This window comes from Mesoplodon mirus (genome assembly GCF_964341445.2).
Source record: "Mesoplodon mirus genome assembly, chromosome: 4".
NCBI classification, from domain to species: domain Eukaryota; kingdom Metazoa; phylum Chordata; class Mammalia; order Artiodactyla; family Ziphiidae; genus Mesoplodon; species Mesoplodon mirus.
The window spans coordinates 75,485,236-75,507,161 of record NC_138979.1 but is presented as its reverse complement, the minus strand read 5'-3'; the positions used below and the strand labels follow the sequence as shown (position 1 = coordinate 75,507,161).

Here is a 21,926-nt window from a genome sequence, read left to right as displayed (position 1 = left end):
TGAGCTTTATTCAGTGGCCAAATAATGGGGGAGTGGGAACTAAGTTCACAGATCAACTTCTCACCTACCTGGTGAGAGAGATTTAATTTTAAAGATAAAGACAAAGGGAAGCAGAGTGAGGCTAATGATGGGGAGGCATATGCATTAGTCTGCCTGGGAAGGGGCGGGGCTTTTCTGAGGGAGTGAGGTGCCACCCCCTTTTTATCTTTTTTATGGTCCTTAATCGCTGGTCCTGCACACCAGTAGGTGGTCTTATTAAGCATATTAAGCTAGTTTAGTAAAATCAACATATAATAAGACTCAGGGTCTGTTGGAGGTCAGGTTCCTGGCCATCTTGGTCCCAGCTAGTACCACCTGTTTTTGTTTGTTTGTTTGTAGCTTTCTTTCTTATCTCTGGATCCTTTAACTTAAAGATTTAGGTTAACTCCTGCTAAAGGTGGGGGTTGGCAGGTTTTGAGAAAGACCTGGAGCAGCTCTGGCAATAAAATCCCCCTTTCCTTGTTATTGCTCCTCATTCTTGAGGGGCATTGAAGGGCAAAGGTTTGACTTCTGAACTGCTTCCTGCTGAACATGAGCATGATTTTTTCCCTGCATTAGAGGAGCAGAACTGTTCCTGACTAGCCTAAAATAAGTCTGATTGTCGCCAAGCTGCAGCCCCAGTTGCTTGTACCCTTGTGTTAGTATCATCTAAAATTTGATGGCTTCAAGCTGTTTACTAAGGAAGTTGACAAGGCACTTAAGGAGGCAAGGCCCAAAGATAAGCAGGAGGATAATAGCAATTAGGCCTGGGTGAGATTTTGTAGAGTGATTTCATGGTATGCGAAGCCTCCCCAGGGAGCAGTCCCTATTCCTGCCAGAATGAGTCCTATTGCTCTTTTATCTCAGGGCAGGGTGATATTATGAATGGTTATACCTAGGTTTTTGAGAATTTAGCTGGCCTAGCATGCAATGTCCCCCCAACTGGGCATTATCTAAACAAGGAAGGGCTAGAACCCACCCCAGAGAAGGGAAGGAGGAGTTGGGGTCGGTCTGATGGAGCAGTTGGCTTATTCTTGGGCCACAAAGGAACAGGTACCCAGGGGGAGCTTATGTTCTGGGGAGTTGAACCACCTCCATAAGTGGCTAGCCCAAGAGGGGGTGCCCTTCCAGTGTGGGGAGAGAGGCCCACCCGCATAGCAGGGGTTACTGAGGGATTCTTGACTAGTGGCTTTTCCCCAGGCCTTAGGAGGGCCATATACTAAATGCCAGACAACTGGCATTTTCCCTCTCCAGTAAGTACATCTCCCTTCCGCTCCCTGTGTGTATTCATCAGGTCGGTTCAGAGGGCACCAACAGGTGAGATTTCCACAGGAGTCCATCCCGGGGTACTTAAATTGTGGGATAATGGAAGAAGCATTGATCAGAGTCCAGAGCAGCCCTAAGGTGTTATTGCGAGTTCCTCCCTTTGGTAGGGGCGTTTAATAGGGGCAGTGGCAGCAAGACGATCAGAGCAATGGCACGAGTGCTTTGTATTCGTTAGAGGGAATCCAAGCAGGGAAGCTGCATTAGGGATGGGCTATGAACTTCAAGAGGGGTAGGTTTAGCCAAGGTGAGAGTGAGGTTATCATTCTTAGAGGTGAAATGTAATACCTTTAATCCATAGGTGTCACTTGGAGAGTGGGGGTGACAGATCCAGCACTGGGATAGATTTTGTCCACGGGCTATAATTTCTTGAGAAATTTACTATTGCATTGAATTTCCATTCTTTGTGGACAGTTGTAAGAGATAGATAGAGCAGAGAAGAAAGAATAGACAATAATGGCCACTCATCCTGCTTCCAATGTCAGTATCCCATATGTCCAGCATGGACAGAGGAGGTGTTTGCCAGAGGGAGGGGGCTTGGCAGAACAGCAGAAGCCAAGTAAGGCAATAGTAATGACAAGGCCAACTAATAAGCCTGTCCACCATAATACTTATCTATTGGTAAGTTAGTCCTTTTCAAAAGTAACTTAAGGTGTGTGACAGGTTCACAGGTGTATTGAGTGCATGGCTCAGTAACTTCTTCCTCAGCTGTAGGTGCCGTCTTCACTCTGGTATAGTGGGCCCACGGAGTTATGCCCTGCAATTGTCAGGCTGAATGAGTGGTCAGGATAACAAGATAAGGTCCTGTCCACTTGGGGTCTAACTGGTCTTGTGGATTTCCAGCCTTCCAGGTTTTCAAATAAACCCAATCCCCAGGGTACAAAGGATGTAAAACCATGTCAGAAGGGGAAGGCAGTTCCTGATTCCCTTAGGCGTGTAAAGCTTTGATTATTTCCCCTCTCTGTAAGGCATATTTCATTTGGTCCATATCCCTAAGGTTGGCTTTGTAGCCGGGTCCTTCAGGAATGGGCCTCCTGTACATGATCTCTTACGGACTTAACCTGAGCTTTCCTTTAGGGGCTAATTGCATTCTCCAAAATGCTGTGGGGCGAAGGGAGATCCGAGGTTGATGAGTCTCTTGACATAGTTTGGCTAAATTTCTTTTGAGAGTTTCATTTGTTCTTTTTACTTTTCCTGAAGACTGTGGTCTCCAAGAAGAGTGTAAACTCCATTTAATTCCTAGGGCTCTAGAGACTTCCTTAGTAATTTGAGAAACAAAGGCGGGCCCACTGTCACTTTGAATGGATTTAGGGAGCCCAAACCGAGGGATTATTTTTTTGAGCAGGGCCTTAGCGATCTCCGAGGTAGTCTTGGTTTGGGTCGGGAATGTCTCCATCCAGCCAGAGGTGTCAGTCAAAACCAGCAAATATCTAAAAATTTCCTTGTGCCTGGGGCATTACTGTAAAATCAGTTTGCCAGTCTTGACCTGGATGACCTCTATACTGGGTGGGGGTCACTCCCTTGACCTTGGTGGGCGGTAAGTGTTGGGGTTATTCTGGAGACAGGGCAAGCTTCAACCACCTGTTTAAGGAGACTTCAGAAGTTGGGATTAGTCATGGATTTGGTGAGCCATTGACACAGGGCCTCCTGCCCATAACGAGTGCTCTGGTGAGCTTCCCGGATGGCTTGGAGTGCAGTAGCTGATGGGAAGAACAGCTGCCCATGATTGTTAACCATCCATTCCTGATATGCTGGGCTTTTAAAATAGACCAATCTCAAAGGCTTTTCTCTTTCTTCTGGGGTGTATATGGGAGCGTAAGAGTTAGGATCTGGGGGTACCAGTAGGAGTGACGTTTGAAGTCTGTCCCCACCCTCTGCTGCTTGTTTAGCTGCCATATCTGCTCTGTTATTTCCTCTTATTATTTCTGCTTCTCCCTTTTGATGGCCTCTACAGTGAATACAGGCTATACTCTTTGGCAGGAGTATAGCCTCCAGCAGCCTCATAATTCACCCCCCCCATTTTTAATCTGTTTATTCCCTGAGGTCAGCATTCCTCTCTCCTTCCAGATGGCCCCATGGGTGTGTAGGATTGAATAGGAATATTTAGAGTCAGTGTAGATATTGACAACTTTCCCTTTCCCCAGTTCTAGTGCTCTGATGAGGGTAATTAACTCAGCCCTCTGAGCAGAGCAGCCAGAGGGCAAGGCTTTAGCTTCCACCACTTCAGTGACAGAAACCACTGTGTAGCCTGCCTTTTGTTTTCCATCTTTCATAAAGCAACTCCCATCAGTGAACCATTCCAATCCTGCCTTCTCTCTAGGGAAGCTCTTTAAATCAGCCCTGCTGGAGTAAACCTGTTCCATAACTTCCTCACAATCATGAGTTAATTTTGGACCTGTCTGATGTAGCAAGGAGGCAGGGTTAAGGACATTACAGTGCCTCAGAGTCACAGACAGGTTGTCTAGAAGCATGGCTTGGACTTGGAGGGTTTGACCAGAGGGTAACCAGTCTGCCCCCCTTACCTTTATGAGGTGGTGTGGGGTCCAGATGGTCAGGGGCTGTCCAAAAGTTAATTTGTTAGCTTCTTTGAGAAGCTGAGAAGTAGCAGCTACAGCCTGTAAACATGGGGGCTATCCTTTAGCAGTTTGGTCCAATTGTTTAGAAAAACAGGCTACAACCTGAGTCAGAGGTCCAACTTTTTGTTTAAGCAAGCCCAGGGCCGTTTCTCCTCTCTCATGTACATGAAGATTGGAAGGGGAGACTCAGGTAGGGTAACACGGGGATTCTCATGAGATGGTTTTTGAGTTCTAGGAATGCCCAGTCACAACTGGGGGTCTGCTCAAAAGGGTCAAGGTCCTTCCTTTTTAATTGTTCATATGAGAGCTTAGCAATTAAGGCAGATTTGGGGATCCATATGTGGCAGAACTCAGGCATTCCCAGGAAACTCTGGAGCTGTTTTCTCGTACTAGGGGTGCCATCTGGCAAATATGTTCTCTCCTCTCCTTAGATAGTGCCCTGTGCCCCTTTTCTATTATTAAACCCTAAGTGTTCTACCTGCTGGAGGGAGATTTGGGCTTTTTCCTTTGAAACTTTATATCCTCTCTCGGCCAGATGATTTAAGGCATTAACTGTGTTATGGTCGAAAAGCTCTTTGGTGGGGTGGCGATTAGAATGTCATCCACATATTGAAGTATAGTACCCTGTTCTTTTTAAATTAATTAATTTATTTATATTTTATTTTTGGCTGCGGTGGGTCTTCGTTACTGCGTGTGGGCTTTCTCTGGTTTCGGCGAGCAGGGGTTACTCTTCATTGCTGTGCACGGGCTGCTCACTGCAGTGGCTTCTCTTGTTGTGGAGCATGGGCTCTAGGTGCACGGGCTCAGTAGTTGTGGCATGCGGGCTCACTTGCTCTGTGGCGTGTGGGATCTTCCCGGACCAGGGCTCGAACTGGTGTCCCCTGCATTGCATTCTTAACCACTGTGCCACCAGGGAAGTCCTAGTCCCTTGTTCTAACTCAAGGTCACTAAGAGCCTCAGCTAAAACCTTTCCGAAAAGGGTGGGAGAGTTTTTAAATCCCTGGAGCAGAATCATCCAGCAAAAATGTTGTTTTCTCATGCTGCCACCTGCCATTCAAATGCAAAAATGTACTGAGATTACAGGGCTAAGGGCACACAAAAGAAGGTGTCTTTTAAATCTAGCACTGAATACCAAATCCTCTCGCAGTTTAGGGTAGAGAGTGAGGTGTAGGGATTTGACACCACTGGGTGGATTTCCTCCATAGCTTCATTTACAGCTTGAAGGTCCTGAACAAGCCAGTATCTCTTGGGTTTTTTTTTTTTTACTGGCAGATTAAGAGTGTTGCAAGGAAAATGGCAGGGTCTAAGAAGCCCTTGTTTGAGTAGACTTTCTACTTAATGCCCGCTAGGGCTTCTTTGCTTAATGGGTATTGTTTTTTATTTGGGTGATTGTAGGCGGGTCGCAGCTTGACCACGACTGGTGGTGCCCTCCTGGCTCTGCCCACAGTGTTGTGGTCCCATACTGAGGGATTAGTCCCCTCAAGGTTAATTGAGCCCTTATTCTTGGCAGAGGGTGGTAGCATGAGTGCTACGGAATGAAAGGGAGTCTTAGGTATTTTGATGTTAAGTTTTGTGTCTCTGAGATAAATTGTAGCTCCCAATTTATATAGTAAATCTCTTCCTATTAGAGGAATTAGGCATTCCGGGACATACAGGAAAGAGTGAGATAACGTTTTTCCTTCCAAATCGCACTCAAGGTGCTCTTATATATAATATTGCGTTCCTGCGGCTTCCCTTTCACTCCCGTTATCTTACATTTATATTTGGTCATTTTGCCTTGTTGGGTGTTCAAGACCCAGAAGGTGGCCCCTGTGTTGACTAAAAAGTCAGCCTTTTTACCACCAAGAGTCAGGGTCAGCCAAGGCTTCTGGGGGTAATTTCCGGGGCGCTCCTAGGAGCCCCTGGGCCCCTTCAGTCCTCTTCTTTTATGTGTGTGACCAATGAGGGTGGGCCAGGACATGGTGGTCCACTTAGTCTCCTTCGGAGACATTTGGGGCAGTCCCCCTTCCCGTGGCCCTCCTCTATGCAGTTAGCACACTGATTGGCTTTAAGCCCTTCTCTCCACTGCGGGCATGGTCTTCGAAATCCCAGGCGACTCACTGATGTTACAGGGTCCCTTGTGTGTGTGTGGGAGGGTGGGTGTCATCCCTTGGAGGTCAATGAACCCTGAATTGCTAAAGCCAGAGAACTGGCAGTTTGTTCTGCTTGTTTATCTTCCTTTGTATAGGCCTCCAGATCCTGGCTGTTAAACATCCGAAATGCTGATTCCACCAGCCCAGAAGTAGGTGTGGTGGGCCCTCGCTCCAACTTTTGTAATTTTCTCCTAATGTCTGGGAAATGCTGGGAAATAAAATGGTACTTAATAATGACCTGCCCTTCCAATGACACCAGGTTTATGTTTGTATACACTCGGAGGCACTCCCTTAGGTGCTCAAGGAAGGCTGAGGGATTTTCCTTCAGTCCTTGGATGACTCCTTGAACCTACTCCAATTTATGAGTTTCTTCCTCGCTGACTGAATGCCCTTCAGAATCAACTTCCTGAAATGTGTGAGGTGCTGATGACCATTTTCCTCTAGATGGCCCCACCCAGGGTCCGTGTTGGGGAACAGCCTGGGCTCCAGGCTGGTGTACAGCATGCCCCACGTTATTTTGATTGGTCTTAGCAGCTTCCTCCCTTGCATTAATTATAATCAGTACCTTTTCTTCCCCAGACAATAAGATGTTTAGGAGGTTTGGGTATCCACTCAAATGAGTGTGCAGTATTCCCCAGACTAAATTAAGGACTCCCTCGGGGTCTTCCCTTAAACCCTTGGATCAATCCTTCCAGTTATAGAGATCCAAGGAAGAGAAGAGTACCTACACAGTGGTCAGTTCACCCTTTGCATTGGGAACCTCCTGAAGGGGAAATAGCTTCTTGATTCCAGAGGGCTGGTACTAGTGCATTGGACTAGTCCCCAAGGAAGGTGTACTGAGAGATGGAGGTGAAAGAGTCAGGGAGGGGGACCACCCATTGGGCGGAAGAGGGGGCACCAGGTAGGGAGGTGGTGAATTTGAGGGAGTAGAGAGTGTCGGGGATTCAGGAGAGGTAGGGGTAGATGTCGATGACTCAGGAGTCTCAGGTGAACTGTTGGAAGCGGGGGCAGCTACCCTTAGCAGAGGGAGGAAGTCAAGAGGATCCTCAGGCTGAGATTCCAATCCCAGGAAAGAGAAATTTGAACTAGCCTCGTATTTTTTCCAGAAGCCCTTTATTTGGCTAAGGGCCATGAAAAATTGGACATAGGAGATCTCATCCCATTTTTTTTTAATGCTGGCAATAGAGGTAAAATTAAAAAATAGTATAAGAATTTAGAGAGTCGTTAGTTGGCCGACTTTCTCCACCCGCCAGTTTATATTGGGGCCATGCCGTGTTACAAAAGAAAATAAGCTGTCTCCCTGTTAGGGGGCGCTACTCAAAGAATTTCCAGTTATGGAGAATGCACCTTGACGTTCACTGGGATAGAGGCTTGATTACCCATACTGGGGAGTCCTTATTTAGTCTGTTTCCAACTTCCCAGTGGCCTCTTCTTAGGGTTGGTGGCTATGCAGATCCCACAAGATTGACCCACACCAAGTGGTTTAGGAGCTCTAACTGAAACCTGAACCAATCTTCGCAGGGGCTGGAAGGGGAGACACTGTCCAAGAGGGTCTTAGTTATAAAGTCCCCCCCCCCTTTTTTAACGTTTATTTATTTTATTTATTTGGTTATGTAGGGTCTTAGTTGCGGCAGGCAGTCTCCTTAGTTACGGCTCACCGGCTTCTTAGTTTTGGCATGTGGCCTGCTTAGTTGTGGCTTGCAAACTCTTAGTTGCGGCATGCATGTGGGATCTAGTTCCCTGAGTAGGGATCAAACCCGGGCCCCCAACGTTGGGAGCACGGAGTCTTAACCACTGCGCCACCAGGGAAGTCCCTATAAAGCCCCTCTTAAGTCAGTGACTAGATGTTCCCAGACCCGCTGTGGGGCTGTAGGAGATATCTTTCAGCAAGCAGTCCCCAGAGACAGGGTGAAGGGGGAGTGGGAAATAAGGGTTCTCTAATAGATAAATTGCTCAGATAAAGAGCCTCTCCGGTAGTCAAGGAGGCTTGTTCACAAAAGGTGTGTCCCTGCTCCGTTACAGGTAATCAGGCAGGGAGGCCAAATGCCCGTTTGGTATGTGTCCAGTTTTCTATACTCTCAACTACGAGGACCCAAGGACTTTGGACAGTTTGGGGGTCCTCTTCTTCCTTCCCCAACTAGACAAAGTGATTTTCCTGAAATCTGATGAAAACAAGATTTTTAAAGTGTTCATGTCTCAGAGGAGGGATCCCTAGGGATCTGTGGTGGAGGGTAGTGGGGAGGGACCTACCCAACAGAGACGTATACCTTGCCCCGATATGGCAAGTTAGGGCAAGAGGAACCAACACAAAAGGTGTGCTTTTGCATTTTTGACTATACCCTAGAGGTGGGAACGCTGTAGAGGTTGGGGCTGTGAATGTTTTACAGTGTGCCTGCTTACACGGACATTTGCTTCTGGTTGGCAGGGTACCCAGTGCTCATCTACCCTGGTGCATGAGCAGCTTATCCTTTATGGTGGCAAACGCCATAGTGGCCTTCAAGTGCTCAACCCGTGCCCACAGTTGTGGCACGTATTTCCAAGAGCATTAGAACAAACGAAACCACATAGAACAGAGATTGAAGCTTCACTCTTAACAAGAACAGAGACTAGGGCTTACGTCACACACGTGAAACAAAGAGATGTTCTCTACCTGAGGAGTGCTCCACTTGATCCTTGGCTGCTTTTCAACCTCAGGCTTAATTTAGTAGCCCTTACTGGCCCAGCGGTTGAGAATTGGGGCAAACAGCTCAGTTATTTAGCCGGCTTTGTTGGCCCTGGGTCAGTGAGTAACCCTGAGTTAACAGACAGAATGCGCCCCTTGTTGGATGCCAGAATTTGTTACCAAATTAAGTTGTATGGACCCTGCTCGGGCCCTAGCCGAGCCGATGCGCCCTGCCTCAGCGGGAGAGGGTTCTTTTTCCTGCTTGGATTAAGCCTTATTCAGCGGTCAGGGATTGGAGAAGCAGGGACTAAGTTTACAGATCAACTTATCACCCACTTGGTGAGAGGGATTTAATTTTAAAGATAGGAGTGAGGCTAATGATGGGGAGGCATATGCATTAGTCTACCTGGGAAGGGGCAGGGCTTTTGCAGGGGAGTGGAGTGCCACCCCCTTTTTAATGCTTTTTTTGGTCCTTAATGTCCAGTTAGGGCAGCTGGTAGATGTGTCATTTAATATGCGAATTTAGAAAAATCAACATATAATGAGACCCAGGGTCTGTTGGAGGTCAGGTTTGTGGCCATCTCTTCCCAGCTAGTTCCATTTAGTCTTTTTTGTTTGTTTCTTATCTTCTTTTTTTTGTTTCTTCCTGTCTTATCTCTGGATCCGTTAACTTAAAGATTTATGTTAACTCCTGCTAAAGGTGGAGTTTGCAGGGTTGTGAGCAAAGACCTGGAGCAGCTGTGACAACAAAATGACTCAATGCAGACATAAATGAGAAAGGTCCCCGGGGTTGGGGGGAGAACGTTTTGGACTAGTTGGTTGAAAATCTGGTCCCTTCCAGGGTTCAGCCACTTGCTGGACATGAGGCCAAGAGCCGGTCTCTCCATGGCTCATTCCCAGCAGCATGTTCTTTGGCAGAAGAACAAAACCTGGGTCTCCCTGGTGGCAGTCTTCCCTCATGCTTTGCGGATGCTGCATTGCTGCTTCTGCTTACATTTCACTGAGGTTAGAGGTTGGTCCAAGGAGTAACTTGGCATTTTGTGTGGTTGTAGGTATGTCTGCGATTACACCTACTACCTGTCTTTGCATCATGGAAATGGGTGCGCGGCGCCCGTCCATGTCCCTCCATTATCTCCTTCACTTCCGGCTAGCCTGCTGGGAAAAGCCCTGCAAGTTATCATCCAGGAAATGCTGGAGGAGACTGAGAAAGCCAGGTCTCAACGCTTGGTTCACAGGAAACTCAGCCTTTGCGATTCCAGACAGGGGGAACCAACTGGGAGACTGCTCCTTTAGAGAAAATTAAATGTTTCAGTCCTGTATGCAGAGTTCAACTGTGCTTTGAGAGGCTTTTAAAAATTTGCTTGTAAAACAGTTTACACAGAGGAAAAAAGTTCTGAATTAGCCCAATGAAATCACAAAGGGTTATTTTATTGTCAGAAGAAAGAACACTCTGAAAGGCAGACATTTCACAAGGGCTTAACTAGCTTCAGTTACGGTTTTCCGGACAATAAAATGAAATGCTAGTAATTTTTTTCCTCTTAAAAGTCTATGCAGCAGGCCTGTGTGATCCTGCCCAGATTTCTGGGACCCCAGACCTGTTCTGCAAGCCCCGTGTGGTGGGATGACCTGCGACTGGCCAACCATGGGAAACGCAGGTGCAGCTGCTACTCGGGCACCCTACTCTGGGCCTCCAAGCTTGTGCATCCAGGTGCTGTGGGCAGCCTCTGAGCCACTGAGTCTTTAGTGTTTGGTTTTTTCTTTTTTAACTTTATTGAAAAATTATTGTAAAATACACATAACATAAAATTTACCATTGTAACCATTTTTAAGTGTTCAGTGGCATTATGTACATTCACTTGTGCAACCATCACCACCATCCATCTCCAGAATTTTCGCATCATCCCAAACGGAAACTCTGTACCCCTTAAACAGTGTCTCCACCCTTCCCCCACCGCTGGCCCTTGGCACCTATTATTCTACCCTCCATCTCTGAATTTAACTACTCTAGGGACCTCATACAAATGGAATCCTTGTCCTTTTGTGACTGGCTTATTTCACTTAGCATAATGTCTTCAAGGTTCATCCATGTTGTGGCATGCATCAGAATTTCCTTCCTTTGAGGCTGAATAATATTCCATTGTATGTATAGACTACATTTTGTTTATCCATTCACCTTTTGTGTTTTTTTTGCGGTACGTGGGCCTCTCACTGTTGTGGCCTCTCCTGTTGCGGAGCACAGGCTCCGGACGCGCAGGCTCAGCAGCCATGGCTCACGGGCCCAGCCGCTCCACGGCATGTGGGATCTTCCTGGACCGGGGCACGAACCCACGTCCCCTGCATTGGCAGGCGGACTCTCAACCACTGCGTCACCAGGGAAGCCCCATTCATCTTTTTTTTTTTTTGCCCTATTCATCTTTTGCTGGACACTGGGTTGCTTTTACCTTTTGGTTATTTTGAATACTACTACTATGAACACTGGTGTGCAAGTATCTGTTAGAATCCTGGTGTGTGTGTGTATGTGTGTCTATTGCTGGATCATAAGGTAATTCTATGTTTACTTTTTTGGAGGAGCTGCTATACTGCTTTCCATGGCAGCTGTATCACTTTACACTCCCCCAGTAGTGTTTGGTCCTAAAGCAAAGGTTAATAGCTGGGTTTAGCTTCTCTGCCATGGTCAGTGTTAGCCCTACCTTTTAAGAAACAGAACCTCCCCTTTTCATCTTTCATTTTGCCTTTATGACACAGTTCCAAGCTGTTCACAACAAGGTTTTACTTGTCCAGTGTTTTCTGGGGGCAAATTTCCATTGGGAACCCCATTAACAACACTGTATTTTGGAGAAAGAGCTTGAAGGTGGCTAACCTCTGGGAAATTTCTTCTTATGTTGGTATGCTCACAGCTATCATTTTCCACTTAATTCCATTAAAAAAAATCATCACTTAGTACCCAGATTTATTCACTGTAAGAAAAAGCAGCTGCACCTTATAACAAAGGAACTGGGCAAAGGAACTCACTTTACCATTAGCCCTCCAGCACACTTGTGCATTTGTAATAGACTTTACAGGACCCCTTTGCAAATGAAACTGGCTCACTTGCCATAAAACAGATCAAAGTCCTACTGTAGCAGATCAAAGGCAGCAAGTGGGGTGGGATGGTCTGGCCAGCAAGCATAGGTCCTGCTGCACGGCTGTTAATGTGGAGAGCCTTCTGTAGTTGTAGGCAAACACCTGCTACCCAGAGCCCTGGACACCCCCTTATTTTAGCTTCTGTCTCAGGACGGTGGCAAGCAGGCATCCTCTGGGACCCGGCTCCAGTGTTATTTCAGATTGTAAAATGCGTATGGCTTGGCGCCAAGCAAACTCTTAGATGTCATCCAGTTGGAGGCCCAGAGCTCCCTCTTGATGAACGTCCCTGTCATCTCCCCTCTGTGGCCTCCAAGGTTTTTTAAGGAGAACCCCAGAGGTCCAGTTCACATCCTGGTCTAAGTGGCCTGCCATCCCCCGCAGATGCACACTGGGGTCTGTTTAGTTATGGCTGATACGCAGCAGTTCTGAGACAGTTTGAAAGCTGACACAGCTTCAAAAGGCTGAGCCCTGGGTTGGTCATTTAATAGCTGGGGGTCTTGGACATATCTGCGTGTTTACTCATCTGTAAAACAGAGTAATAAAAATCCTTCCTTTGCAGAGTTGTTGTGAAGATCTGGTGAGAGAATGGATGTGAAAGTCCATCAGTGATGAGAGGAAACTTTACTGAATGTGGGCTTGTTGCTGGACCTGTGAGAGTAAATATGGAAATAGCCCTGTTGGATTGTGGGCTTAAGCAGTGGCATGGTGGGGAGAGGGTCTAACACTTATAAAGACCCAGCACCTTCATCCTCAGAAGAAACTGCTGCTCCTCTGGCTGAGGACAGGTGCAGACTGCGCCTCCACAGCCTGGAAGCACGGCATCACCCACCGGGGAACGTGGGAATCCTTCTGGGCTCCTGTGTCCTCCCCACTGGAGCCCAGACACCCACCCAAGCCTCAGAAATGAGCCTGCTATCAGTCATCGGTCATCTAGTAAGGGTCCCCTGAGTGCCAGGCACTTCGTGACAATGGTAAGCAAAACCCCGGGGGCAATGCCAAGCTTGAGAGTCCCCTCTTTTTTGTTTTTAGGTCCAAGTATTTGAGACTCACCAGGTCTTTAGTAAGCATGGCCTTTCATTTACTTCTGCTGCCTACACCTTGCTAATTAGCGCTTTGTCCAGTAGCCTGATTTTATTACTGGAGTATAATTTCCCATGATCTAAGTTTAGTGAATGATGAGCTTGTCTTCCTGATGTGTCTCAGGTTTGATTCTAGAACATGTACAGCTTGTTTCCTTAGAACATGTATTCACACTTCCTACCATAACCATTTCCCCTGGCAAAGATAATGATGCCCAGATTGTAGAGTCCCTGGGGCAGGCCAAGCTCGCTGGCTGGAAAGTAACTAACATTTCTGAGCAGCGCCAGGGAGCCACATCCTGTGTGCGTGTCTATGGCCTCACCTGCACCCTCTGAGGAGGTGTGCTGGCTGTGAGAGACCAACAAGGACATGAAAATGTGCAGAAAGTCCTTTGCCCCAGAGTGACCCAGATCAAACCCGCCCTGACTTTTGTCAGCAGAAAAGTCTACACATCATTCAAAAATCAAGTACAGATTTCTATATTTTATGTATTCAAATGTTCTTCTGGCTGATTTAATGGAGTGAGAAACAGAATAGCTTCCCTGTTCACCAGCAATTTGCATGCCGAGAAGGTTCAGCTGTCAGAAATAGAGCGAAGCCTTCATGCAGAACACCTCCCAGCGACATGTGTGAACACACATGCCACACGTAGCTCAGCTTCCCTGCTCAGAAGTGTGGTGATTCTCAGAAGGGGTGGAGGGCGGGGCAAAATCAGAGACCAAAAATGCATACGGAATTCTTTTATTTAACTTAAACCATGTAGTACTTTAACTACTAGAAAAAAGCAGAGTAAGAGAAACTAAAGTTGCCTTAGCTTCAGCCATTCAAAATAGACAGTTTCTTTTTTTCCATAAAGAATCCAGAGTATATCGCAATAACAGGAATAAATTCTTACAACAGAATATACAAAAAAACCTTTTGAAATTTTTTTCATCTACTGATTTTTTATATAAACAGAGGAATTTTTTTAGGAATAATTTATACACAGAAAGTCATTTTATGTAACAAATTGGCCATGTTATTACCTTTTTTTTAACCTTTTTTTTTAAAAACTTTTTTTTTATTTAAACAAGAAAACTCAGAAAATGCATTATTTGCGATGCATCCATTCCATCGCGCCTTCTGGTTTGATTTTTTTTTTTTTGTCCCAGAGGTAGACAAACTCTGGCAAACCTCTCACCTCAACCTCACTGGCTTAGAAAGCAGACAGGTGTTTTTGCCAAGCATCTACTCCACCTGTGGATGTGTCTGTGCAACGCCAAACATCCAAATGAAAAGTTGCAAACAAAACCCAAATTGTTTCTGGATCTTTCTCCCATGTAGAGCAAAACACCCAAATGTTGCCAATGATGGGGATTTTGTGGGGTTGTGTTGACATGGCCAATAACCCATTGGGAGCTAGAGGAAATGGAGTCAAACTTAAAAAAATCTGGTGTGTGTATAGTTTTTATTAAAAAGAATTTGTTTTGTACTGAAAAAAAAAATCTATGTTCGGTGTTCTGCCTTAAATAAAAATAAATAGGGTCTCTTCCTTGTTATAGCAAAGCATTAATCATGATATGAGGCATGTAAGCAAATGGCCTGCGTGCACCAGAATTACCATCTTTTGTGTGATAAGTCTGTATGCTGTGCTCACTGTGAAAACCATTAGCTGCTCAATGGAGTCCTTCCATCTCAAGGCATTGTATAACAGTACAACTACCAAACCGACCCAACCAGATGCCGAAGGTGCCATGGCACCACTGGGCTGCAACACCTCTGCTGTTTCCTTGGCCAGTGAGGTTCTTTCAGTCTGTTAAAGTAGCTACACTCCAAAGGGAAATGACCAGTAAAAGATGATCCCCTGCCCAACCAGAGGGTTCTGGAAGACCAAGATACTGAAGATACAGAACTACTTCTTAAATCATCATCATTCCTTTGTTATAAACTAGGGCACAAAACATGGGGGGAAAGAGGGTGAACTACGGCTTGGGTCAGGGAAAAATCCTTTTTTGGCATATTGTAAAGCTAGCTAGTAAACAGGTGTCCTAAAAAAATGGATCACAAACACACATTTGCACACACAGAGAAAAAAAGTGTCTTTAAATTATTCTCAGCAATTATAAACTACAAACATTTTATAAAATTATTCTATGTTCTTACAAAAATGCAATGAAACATTTAATTAGTTCTTGTAAACCAGATCTTCGTCAACTGACTACCCGTAATCTACTGGACTTAAGAGCCCTATTGAAAACGCTAATGAGTGACTAATTACAACGATGTTTACCAGAAAGATGTGGACACACACAAACATGGACATACAGATGAGTGATCATTATGTTCTTGCAGAAACAAAATAAAACAAAACCCTAAAGTCATGCCCCAGAACTGACACCTGACGGGTGAGATGCAGTTTGCGTTCTTGGAACAATTTGACTGAACTCCGCAGTTAACAGTTTCCAAAGTAGGATGTTAGGTTTGTCTGTTGAAACCAAATGCCCATGGATGACTGTTGAGCCTTGATGTGGTCTGATACCTTCAGAAACCATCAAGTTCCAAGCACAGCCCACACTTCTTCCAAGCCCTGTACCTTCTGCTCGTGCTTCCTCTCTCCACGTCATTCATGATCCCTGTTAGAATGGTTTCCTGCTGCCTTATCATTCCACCATCAAGGAGTGTTCATCTGCTTTTTCTCTAAATGACCAACTAGTCATCTAAGCTGGAGGCCAAAAACGAAACCCTCTGGCCTCTCCAAGGTCTGTATCTTCAGCATCTCTGGCAACAGAGGTTCAATCTAAACAACATCCTCTCTTGAAGTTCTCATTGGTACCACCAACTATGTCAGAGTGGAGTAAGAAAGTTTGATTTTCATCACTGGTGCTTAAAGAGTGGATCTCTGGTCCGTATCTCCCAATGCTGCTTAGCCCAGGAAATGAAAAGACAGCCAACAAACACAAAAGTACCATTAACAAAAGAACAAACCCCAAACCTTAAATGCATTACTGGGACTGCTGGAATGGGCCAAGGCATACCATGGAGCTTTACTGTCAACTGGAGGGCGCCTGTGTTTTGAAAAGGAGTTGCCTTTGACACTGTCTGGCTGGAGGACCCAACAGTGACAGCTGAGGACCTTGGACCAAGCATCCTAGCCTTCTCACTGATCTAAGTGTGACCTTGCCATAACAGCGGCCTGCATCCCATGCAGCCACCTGCCAGCAGAGGTGGGCTGCTGAGAAAGAGGTTTTGGTGGAACAAACTGGCCTAGAGTTTGGCGTCATACTTGGCTCTGTTACCCCAACTGAAACACACCATTCATGCCAAGCATTTTGCCATTTAGTTCCACAATAACCATTTTTTCTATCATTGAAATGTTGTTCCAAGTCATAAGAAACAGGCTGGAAGGAAAGGCCAGTGTCGGCCACGAACACGGTCTTCTATCTTCCAAGGGGGAAGCACATTCCAACTGTGTCAAAAGTCAGGACATCCTCTAAGGGAGTCCTGGGGTGGTCTGGGTCTCACCCAGCTGAAGTTCAACAGTGTCTCCAGAATACACCAGCTCCTGCTGCCTCAGGGAAGGGCTGTGTGTGATCATGTTTTAATGCTCACATCAGTTCAATGATGTGCCTCAGTGGTTCACGTCACTTCAAGCAGTGTGAGCTGCTGTCAGGAGGCTGCATGGAGAATGCCACAACTCAGCTTAAGTTATTTGGAGCATACAAAGGAGGAAACCAAGAAGAGGTGGGAAAATCAGCATAAAATTAGGCTAGAACTGTGGATAGATGATGCCTTGGTATAGTTAAGGTGGGTGGTTTGGTCCAGTAAAATGACTGCACCATCACACAAGCAAAATTTTCTTTTATTTAAGTGTTTCTGAAGCATTTGTTACGATGGGCACTATACTGTTAGTGTTTTCTTTCTACTTAAAAAAGGAAAACCACTTACATAAAACAAAAAGTGACACCAACAACTCGGACAGTTTAAACAAAACCCTTATAACCAGCTGAATGATCTGTAGAAATCCAGTTGTGGAAACCGGTAGGTATGTGCAAAAGAGAGGAGAGGCCACTATTCCAAGGGGTCACCTACAGTGTGGAAGCGGGAAACCCTGATCAAACATTATTTCTCAATGACCTTAAGATCCCAGGGGACTTGGGAAAGGGGAGGGGTGTTCTAGCAGGAGGGAAGAGCTCCTGAGTGTAACTGCAGTCCTGGGACGGTAAAGGAGCCGCCACACTTTGGGAGACGCCCACTGCGTTTCCCAGAAAAAACGCTAGTGCCTGTGAGAGCAGCTGCTGGAGGGGGTGCGCCGTCCACCCCGTGAACTGCGGGATGAGGGGATGAGGCACAGCCCCAGCGGGGGCACGGCGCCCACCGCTGGCCCCTTCCAACCCGAAGGTTTGGTACGTCTTTGTTTGCCCCTGGGGAGGAGGTGAGGGTGAGGTTGAGAGAACTGCCCGGAGAGGGAGAAGGGGGCTCTTCTCCATACATTCCACGCGAGACTGGCCGTCAGGTCAGGAACCCGGAGCGGGCTTTTGGCGCCCAAGCGGCTGCACGAGGGGCTGAGCCGGCCTAGCCGGAAGCCCAGCACCCACCCCGCGGCCACAGGGACAACGGGGGCCCTAAGGAGACACCACCTGACCCCGGCCCCAGCACTGCCTGTCCTCAAGACCTGGAAACCACTGCTGTTCCCTGTCCACCACCCAATCTGCACCAAGTAGCTGGTTTCCAAGACAACCGGGCCGGGCCCCTCTCCGCCTCTTGGGATACCGAGTCAGGGGAACAACAGAAGCGACGCAAAATGAGACGTCGCAGAAAAAGGCGAGCTGTTCGAAATGAGTGGAGAGGTGAGCTAGTGTTGCTTTGACCCCGGAATACAGCCTGGCCTCTCCCTGCATCACCTGGTGTGTACGGCCTGTGGTGTGGATGAGGTTACCAGTATCAACGGCATATTGTCAGGTGCTGAGAAATGTGAGATGTATTCTTTTTATATATACACATATAAAAAATAAGAGTGAGGTAGATAAATGTTTGGAAAAAAAACCCAACAAAAACCCCAAAACTGTCCCGTCTTACACACACACACACACACACACACAAAAAAAAACCCTTTTCTCAGTATTTAAATTCATAAGGGGGCTTCTCTACAGTGATTGAAACTGGTATCACAAAATAAATTAAAAGAAAACTACATATAATACCTTCTTAATTAATTTTTTCTTTTTTTCATTTTTTTTTTAAGGGAAAAACTATGGGACAGAGACTAGAGAAAATAGTGGGACTGAAACTACTGACAAGCAAAAAAGCACTACAAACTTTCTTTTTTGTGTTTAATCTCCAGTCACAACTAGCAATCATTATGTTGTAGCTTTGTTCTTACTCATAATTTAAACGTTTCCATCCCAGAAGCAACTCTTGTGCTGTCATCACTCTGGTGAGAAGTGCTAAAAACTAAACAAAACAAGACCCCCGGGCCCCGAGGACACGGCTTCCTGGCCGAGGAACAGCGCGCTTGCGCCAGGGCTCCTGTCCCCTGGAGGGGAGCACCGGGCTTCGGCCCCGCGGCGCCTGCGCTGTCCTGCGCTGGCAGCGGGCTGGCTGGCACCCCGAGGATACTGCCCCTGCGCCCTACTCCCCGCCGGTGCCAGGGGTTCCCTGGGGAGTCCCTAGTTCTAAGGACAGGGAGGTCGGTCTGGAGGGTGGTGGCGGGAAGCCGCAGACGGGCCCACTGGAGCGCGCTCGGCTGCACCCCTGGACTCAGCAGCTGTTTTCCGTGGGATGGAAGGGTTAAATATCCATTAAAAACAAAATAGTAATCCAAATGCCTAGTGTCTGCAGTTAAAACTGCTGTTGTACCCAAGAATTAAAAAAATAGATATATGTGTGTCACAACCAAAACAAAGGCAAGGGAAAGAGAAGGTGAGACTTTTCAACAATGATGAATATAAACACTGAACAAGGATGTGCGAAATATTTAACCTTTTTTTCTGACCTGAGTTTGTATCATGTCTTGCACTGTAACAGACTCAAATGCTCTGTGAGAGCAGGCTGGGGAGAGAGGGTCCAGGGCAGGCGCCCGCCTTCTCTCCAGCTGCTCCCCTCACCAGCCTCGTGCCCACAGAGCCTATGGGGCAGAATAGAACTAACGGGGCAGGGGGAGCGGGGAGGGGTATGTATTTATAAAAAGGCATCAAACAGTTCATGGCAAATTATGTTATATAAGTATCAATTACTGGGAAAAGAGGAAGAAAGTCACGCACTCTAGTACAAAGCATAAGAAGTTTCTTGGAGTGAGCAGAGAGGGAAGAGGGTAGACCTGAAGGTTTTCATAGATTAAATCCACAAAGATAAAGAACAAAAAAAATAGCAGCTTTTTTTTTTTCTGTACAGACGTATAGATGAATATCTGAACCGTAAAAAAGTTATAAAAGTGACATTAAAGACGATGTGTATGCAAATGTTTCATGGTCTAACATAGAACTGTAAGACCCATGAAGAAGTCCTATAACAGAGAAAATGTCAACAAAGCTTAGAATGCTTGAATCCATTTACTGCTTTTCTTCGTACTGTTGTTGTGGTATTTGAATTTCTTTCCTTGCAAACTTGCATAAACAGTTGGGCTGAGTCCCTGGATACCCCTTCCCATCTGTGTTCTTGGGGGCCAGGTGGGGAGCTGGGGCGGGGACAGGAGACTGGCACGTGGACGACCTTTACTCAAAGCCTGTCTTCCAGGCTCCCGACAGGGCCTGTTTCCTCCAGAATTCCTGGGGGCTAGAAGGTGTGGGTACAGAAGGGGGAGCGGGGAAGCCATCTTCACTGAGAGGAAGTCTCATTCTGTCCAGTTCCCCCAAACAATAACCTCGTCAAAAGCAATCAGACCTGTGTGAATGTGAGACTTGAAAAGAACACCAGGGGACGATTGGATGGAGGGCATCACCAGCGTGGCTCTTAACGAGTGACTAGCTACCATGCTCGCTCAGGCCTCTGGAAACAAAAGAACAGTGCGGGGACGGTGAGGGAGAAAGTTCAGGGTTTTGGCAGAATTTGGCAGCGTTAACATGGTAACAACCTTGGATGAACGATGGCCCTTTGTAAATTTCGTATGTCCCTAAAAATGTTAAAGATACGGTTAAAAAATCCTGTCTCAACGTGTTTTATAAAGACCTATGGTGACCGGCAGGTGTGTTCAAGGGGGCCATGGAGGGACAGACGTTGCCTCAATCCAATACAAAGGGCGTCCCGGCTGGGCTTGCAGCAAATGTGTTTCCATCATGAAGCAGAAAGAAAGAGAAAGGTGAGAGAGAGGGAGAGAGAGACAGGGAGAGAGAGGAGACTTGATTCTCAAGTGTTCTGTTGCTATTAAGTGTTGTCATTAAGGTTCTTAAAGGCCCATGTCAGTTAAGGGTTTGGGTAGGGAAATAAAAAGCTGCTTGCATATTGAAAAAAGGAACATCCCAAATGTGTTTACTGCAGAGAAGCCGTCTCCCGTGGGCAGCAATGGCAGTTCTGAAGATCCACTGAGGTACAGGAGGCTGTGAATAGATTGTTAAAACTCTCCCCCCCACCCGCCGCCATGTGCGCACGTTACTGTTTGCACGGATCGGGATCCAGGATCAGCAGGTCGAGGACTGGGGCAGAGGCAAGGCCCGCTCCTTCTTGCGGCCCCCGTTCATGTGCGCATAAGGCTGTCTCTCGTCGAAGCTGGCTCGAAGGACCAGCACGCCAGGGCCCGGACCGTTCTCGGCCTTGTGTCCTGAGTGTCTGTCGGGCAGCGGCAGGGAGGACGAGGAGGCCGAGGGGTCCAAGGGGACACTCTCCATGTTCTCTGGCTCTAGGTCCAGCTCCTCTGGCTCAGGCGGCTTGTTCTCCTCGCTGTAGTAGAAGGAGACCTCCCGGAAGCCGGGCTCCATCTCGTCCTTGATGCTGCTGATGATCTCCAGGAAGGAAGGCCTCATCTTGGGGTTGTACTGCCAGCACATGCGCATCAGTTCAAACCTGAGGGGAAGACAGACAGAGGTGGGCCCAGCCTGGAAGGGGGCCGTGGCCGAACAGCCCTGTGGCTACTTGCTGTGGCTTCCCCACCTACACGTGTATAGCAAGTGTGCCAGAGCAGTTCTGCTGCCTCTCTGGGCCTCTGGCTTTCTATCTTGATGGCGCAAGTAGCCTTCAGCTTCTCCTGACTTAACGTCCACCAGTGCAGTCACTTCATCCAGACCCAGGACCCAGGACCCTCCACGATACAAAACCCAAACTTTCACTTCCTGAGAAGGACAAATACAGGTTCCACACAAGTCTGCTATTACAGGTATTATTTACATAAAAAACAAACCAGCTTTCTATTTGAAGCATCTCTTGCAGCCACTGATTAAACATTATTTCCAGAATTAGAATGCAAGAAACCTCTGGTTTCTCACTAATAAGGCTGAGCAGTGATCACAGCTTTCCCCCACGGTGATCTCTCCTTCAGTTCCACCCATGCTATTTCTACGCTTCCTCCTGGCGGCAGGGGACCACGGGCAGAGAACTGAGGACAGGCAGTGCCAGGCAGCATGGCTGCAAGACAGAAGGGGTGCACGACCCATGTCTGGCGCCAGGGCTCAGGCTGCTCACTGCATGCCCTGGGGCGGTAGAGCCGGCCTGGGAGCCTGGCTGCCCTGAACCCAATGAGAGGCCCAGTGGGGCCCTGAGCCAGATGCCAACAAGCCAGCAAGGAGAGCCTGGTGGCAGAGTCCCTGCACAGGCCTGGGGCAGGCAGAGAGGGCACCTGGGCTGCAGCCCCTGGGAAGCCCTCAGAGTCACGTGGCCACAAGGAGCAACCCGGCATCGGGCCCGAGCCCCCAGAACAGGAGGCTGCACCGGAAAAGCAGGGTGCTGCCGGGACAGCCAGGAAAGGCCCAGGCTCTGACCAGATTCAGAATGGCCGCAGGAGGAGGGGTGCTTCTTATTAACCTGGAATGCAGAGTGGTCCAGCCAAGTAGACCCGCTGGCGCACAAAGGAGGCGGCTGAACAAAGGTCCATGCTAGCCAGAGTGT

General features: G+C 47.3%; 2 protein-coding genes across 6 annotated transcripts in view; one reads left to right on the top strand and one right to left on the bottom strand.

The window, feature by feature from the left end:
• Window positions 1-14,398, top strand: part of PGPEP1L (pyroglutamyl-peptidase I like) — a 52,189-nt gene extending 37,791 nt beyond the window's left edge. For 3 of the 4 annotated variants that reach the window (XM_082617560.1, XM_082617559.1, XM_082617561.1), the window contains one exon: window positions 9,764-10,521. In XM_082617560.1, the coding sequence (XP_082473686.1) occupies window positions 9,764-10,004 (241 nt within the window). In that variant the 3' untranslated portion in view covers window positions 10,005-10,521. Of the gene's footprint in view, window positions 1-9,763; window positions 10,522-12,393 lie in introns of those variants that run through there. The other variant, XM_082617562.1, reaches the window with a different exon arrangement.
• Window positions 14,399-18,857: 4,459 nt separating this feature from the next.
• The window catches only part of IGF1R (insulin like growth factor 1 receptor), a 321,518-nt gene continuing 318,449 nt past the window's right edge, over window positions 18,858-21,926 (bottom strand). For both annotated transcript variants that reach the window (XM_082617555.1, XM_082617556.1), the window contains exon 21: window positions 18,858-20,888. In XM_082617555.1, the coding sequence (XP_082473681.1) occupies window positions 20,507-20,888 (382 nt within the window). In that variant the 3' untranslated portion in view covers window positions 18,858-20,506. The remainder of the gene's footprint in view (window positions 20,889-21,926) is intronic.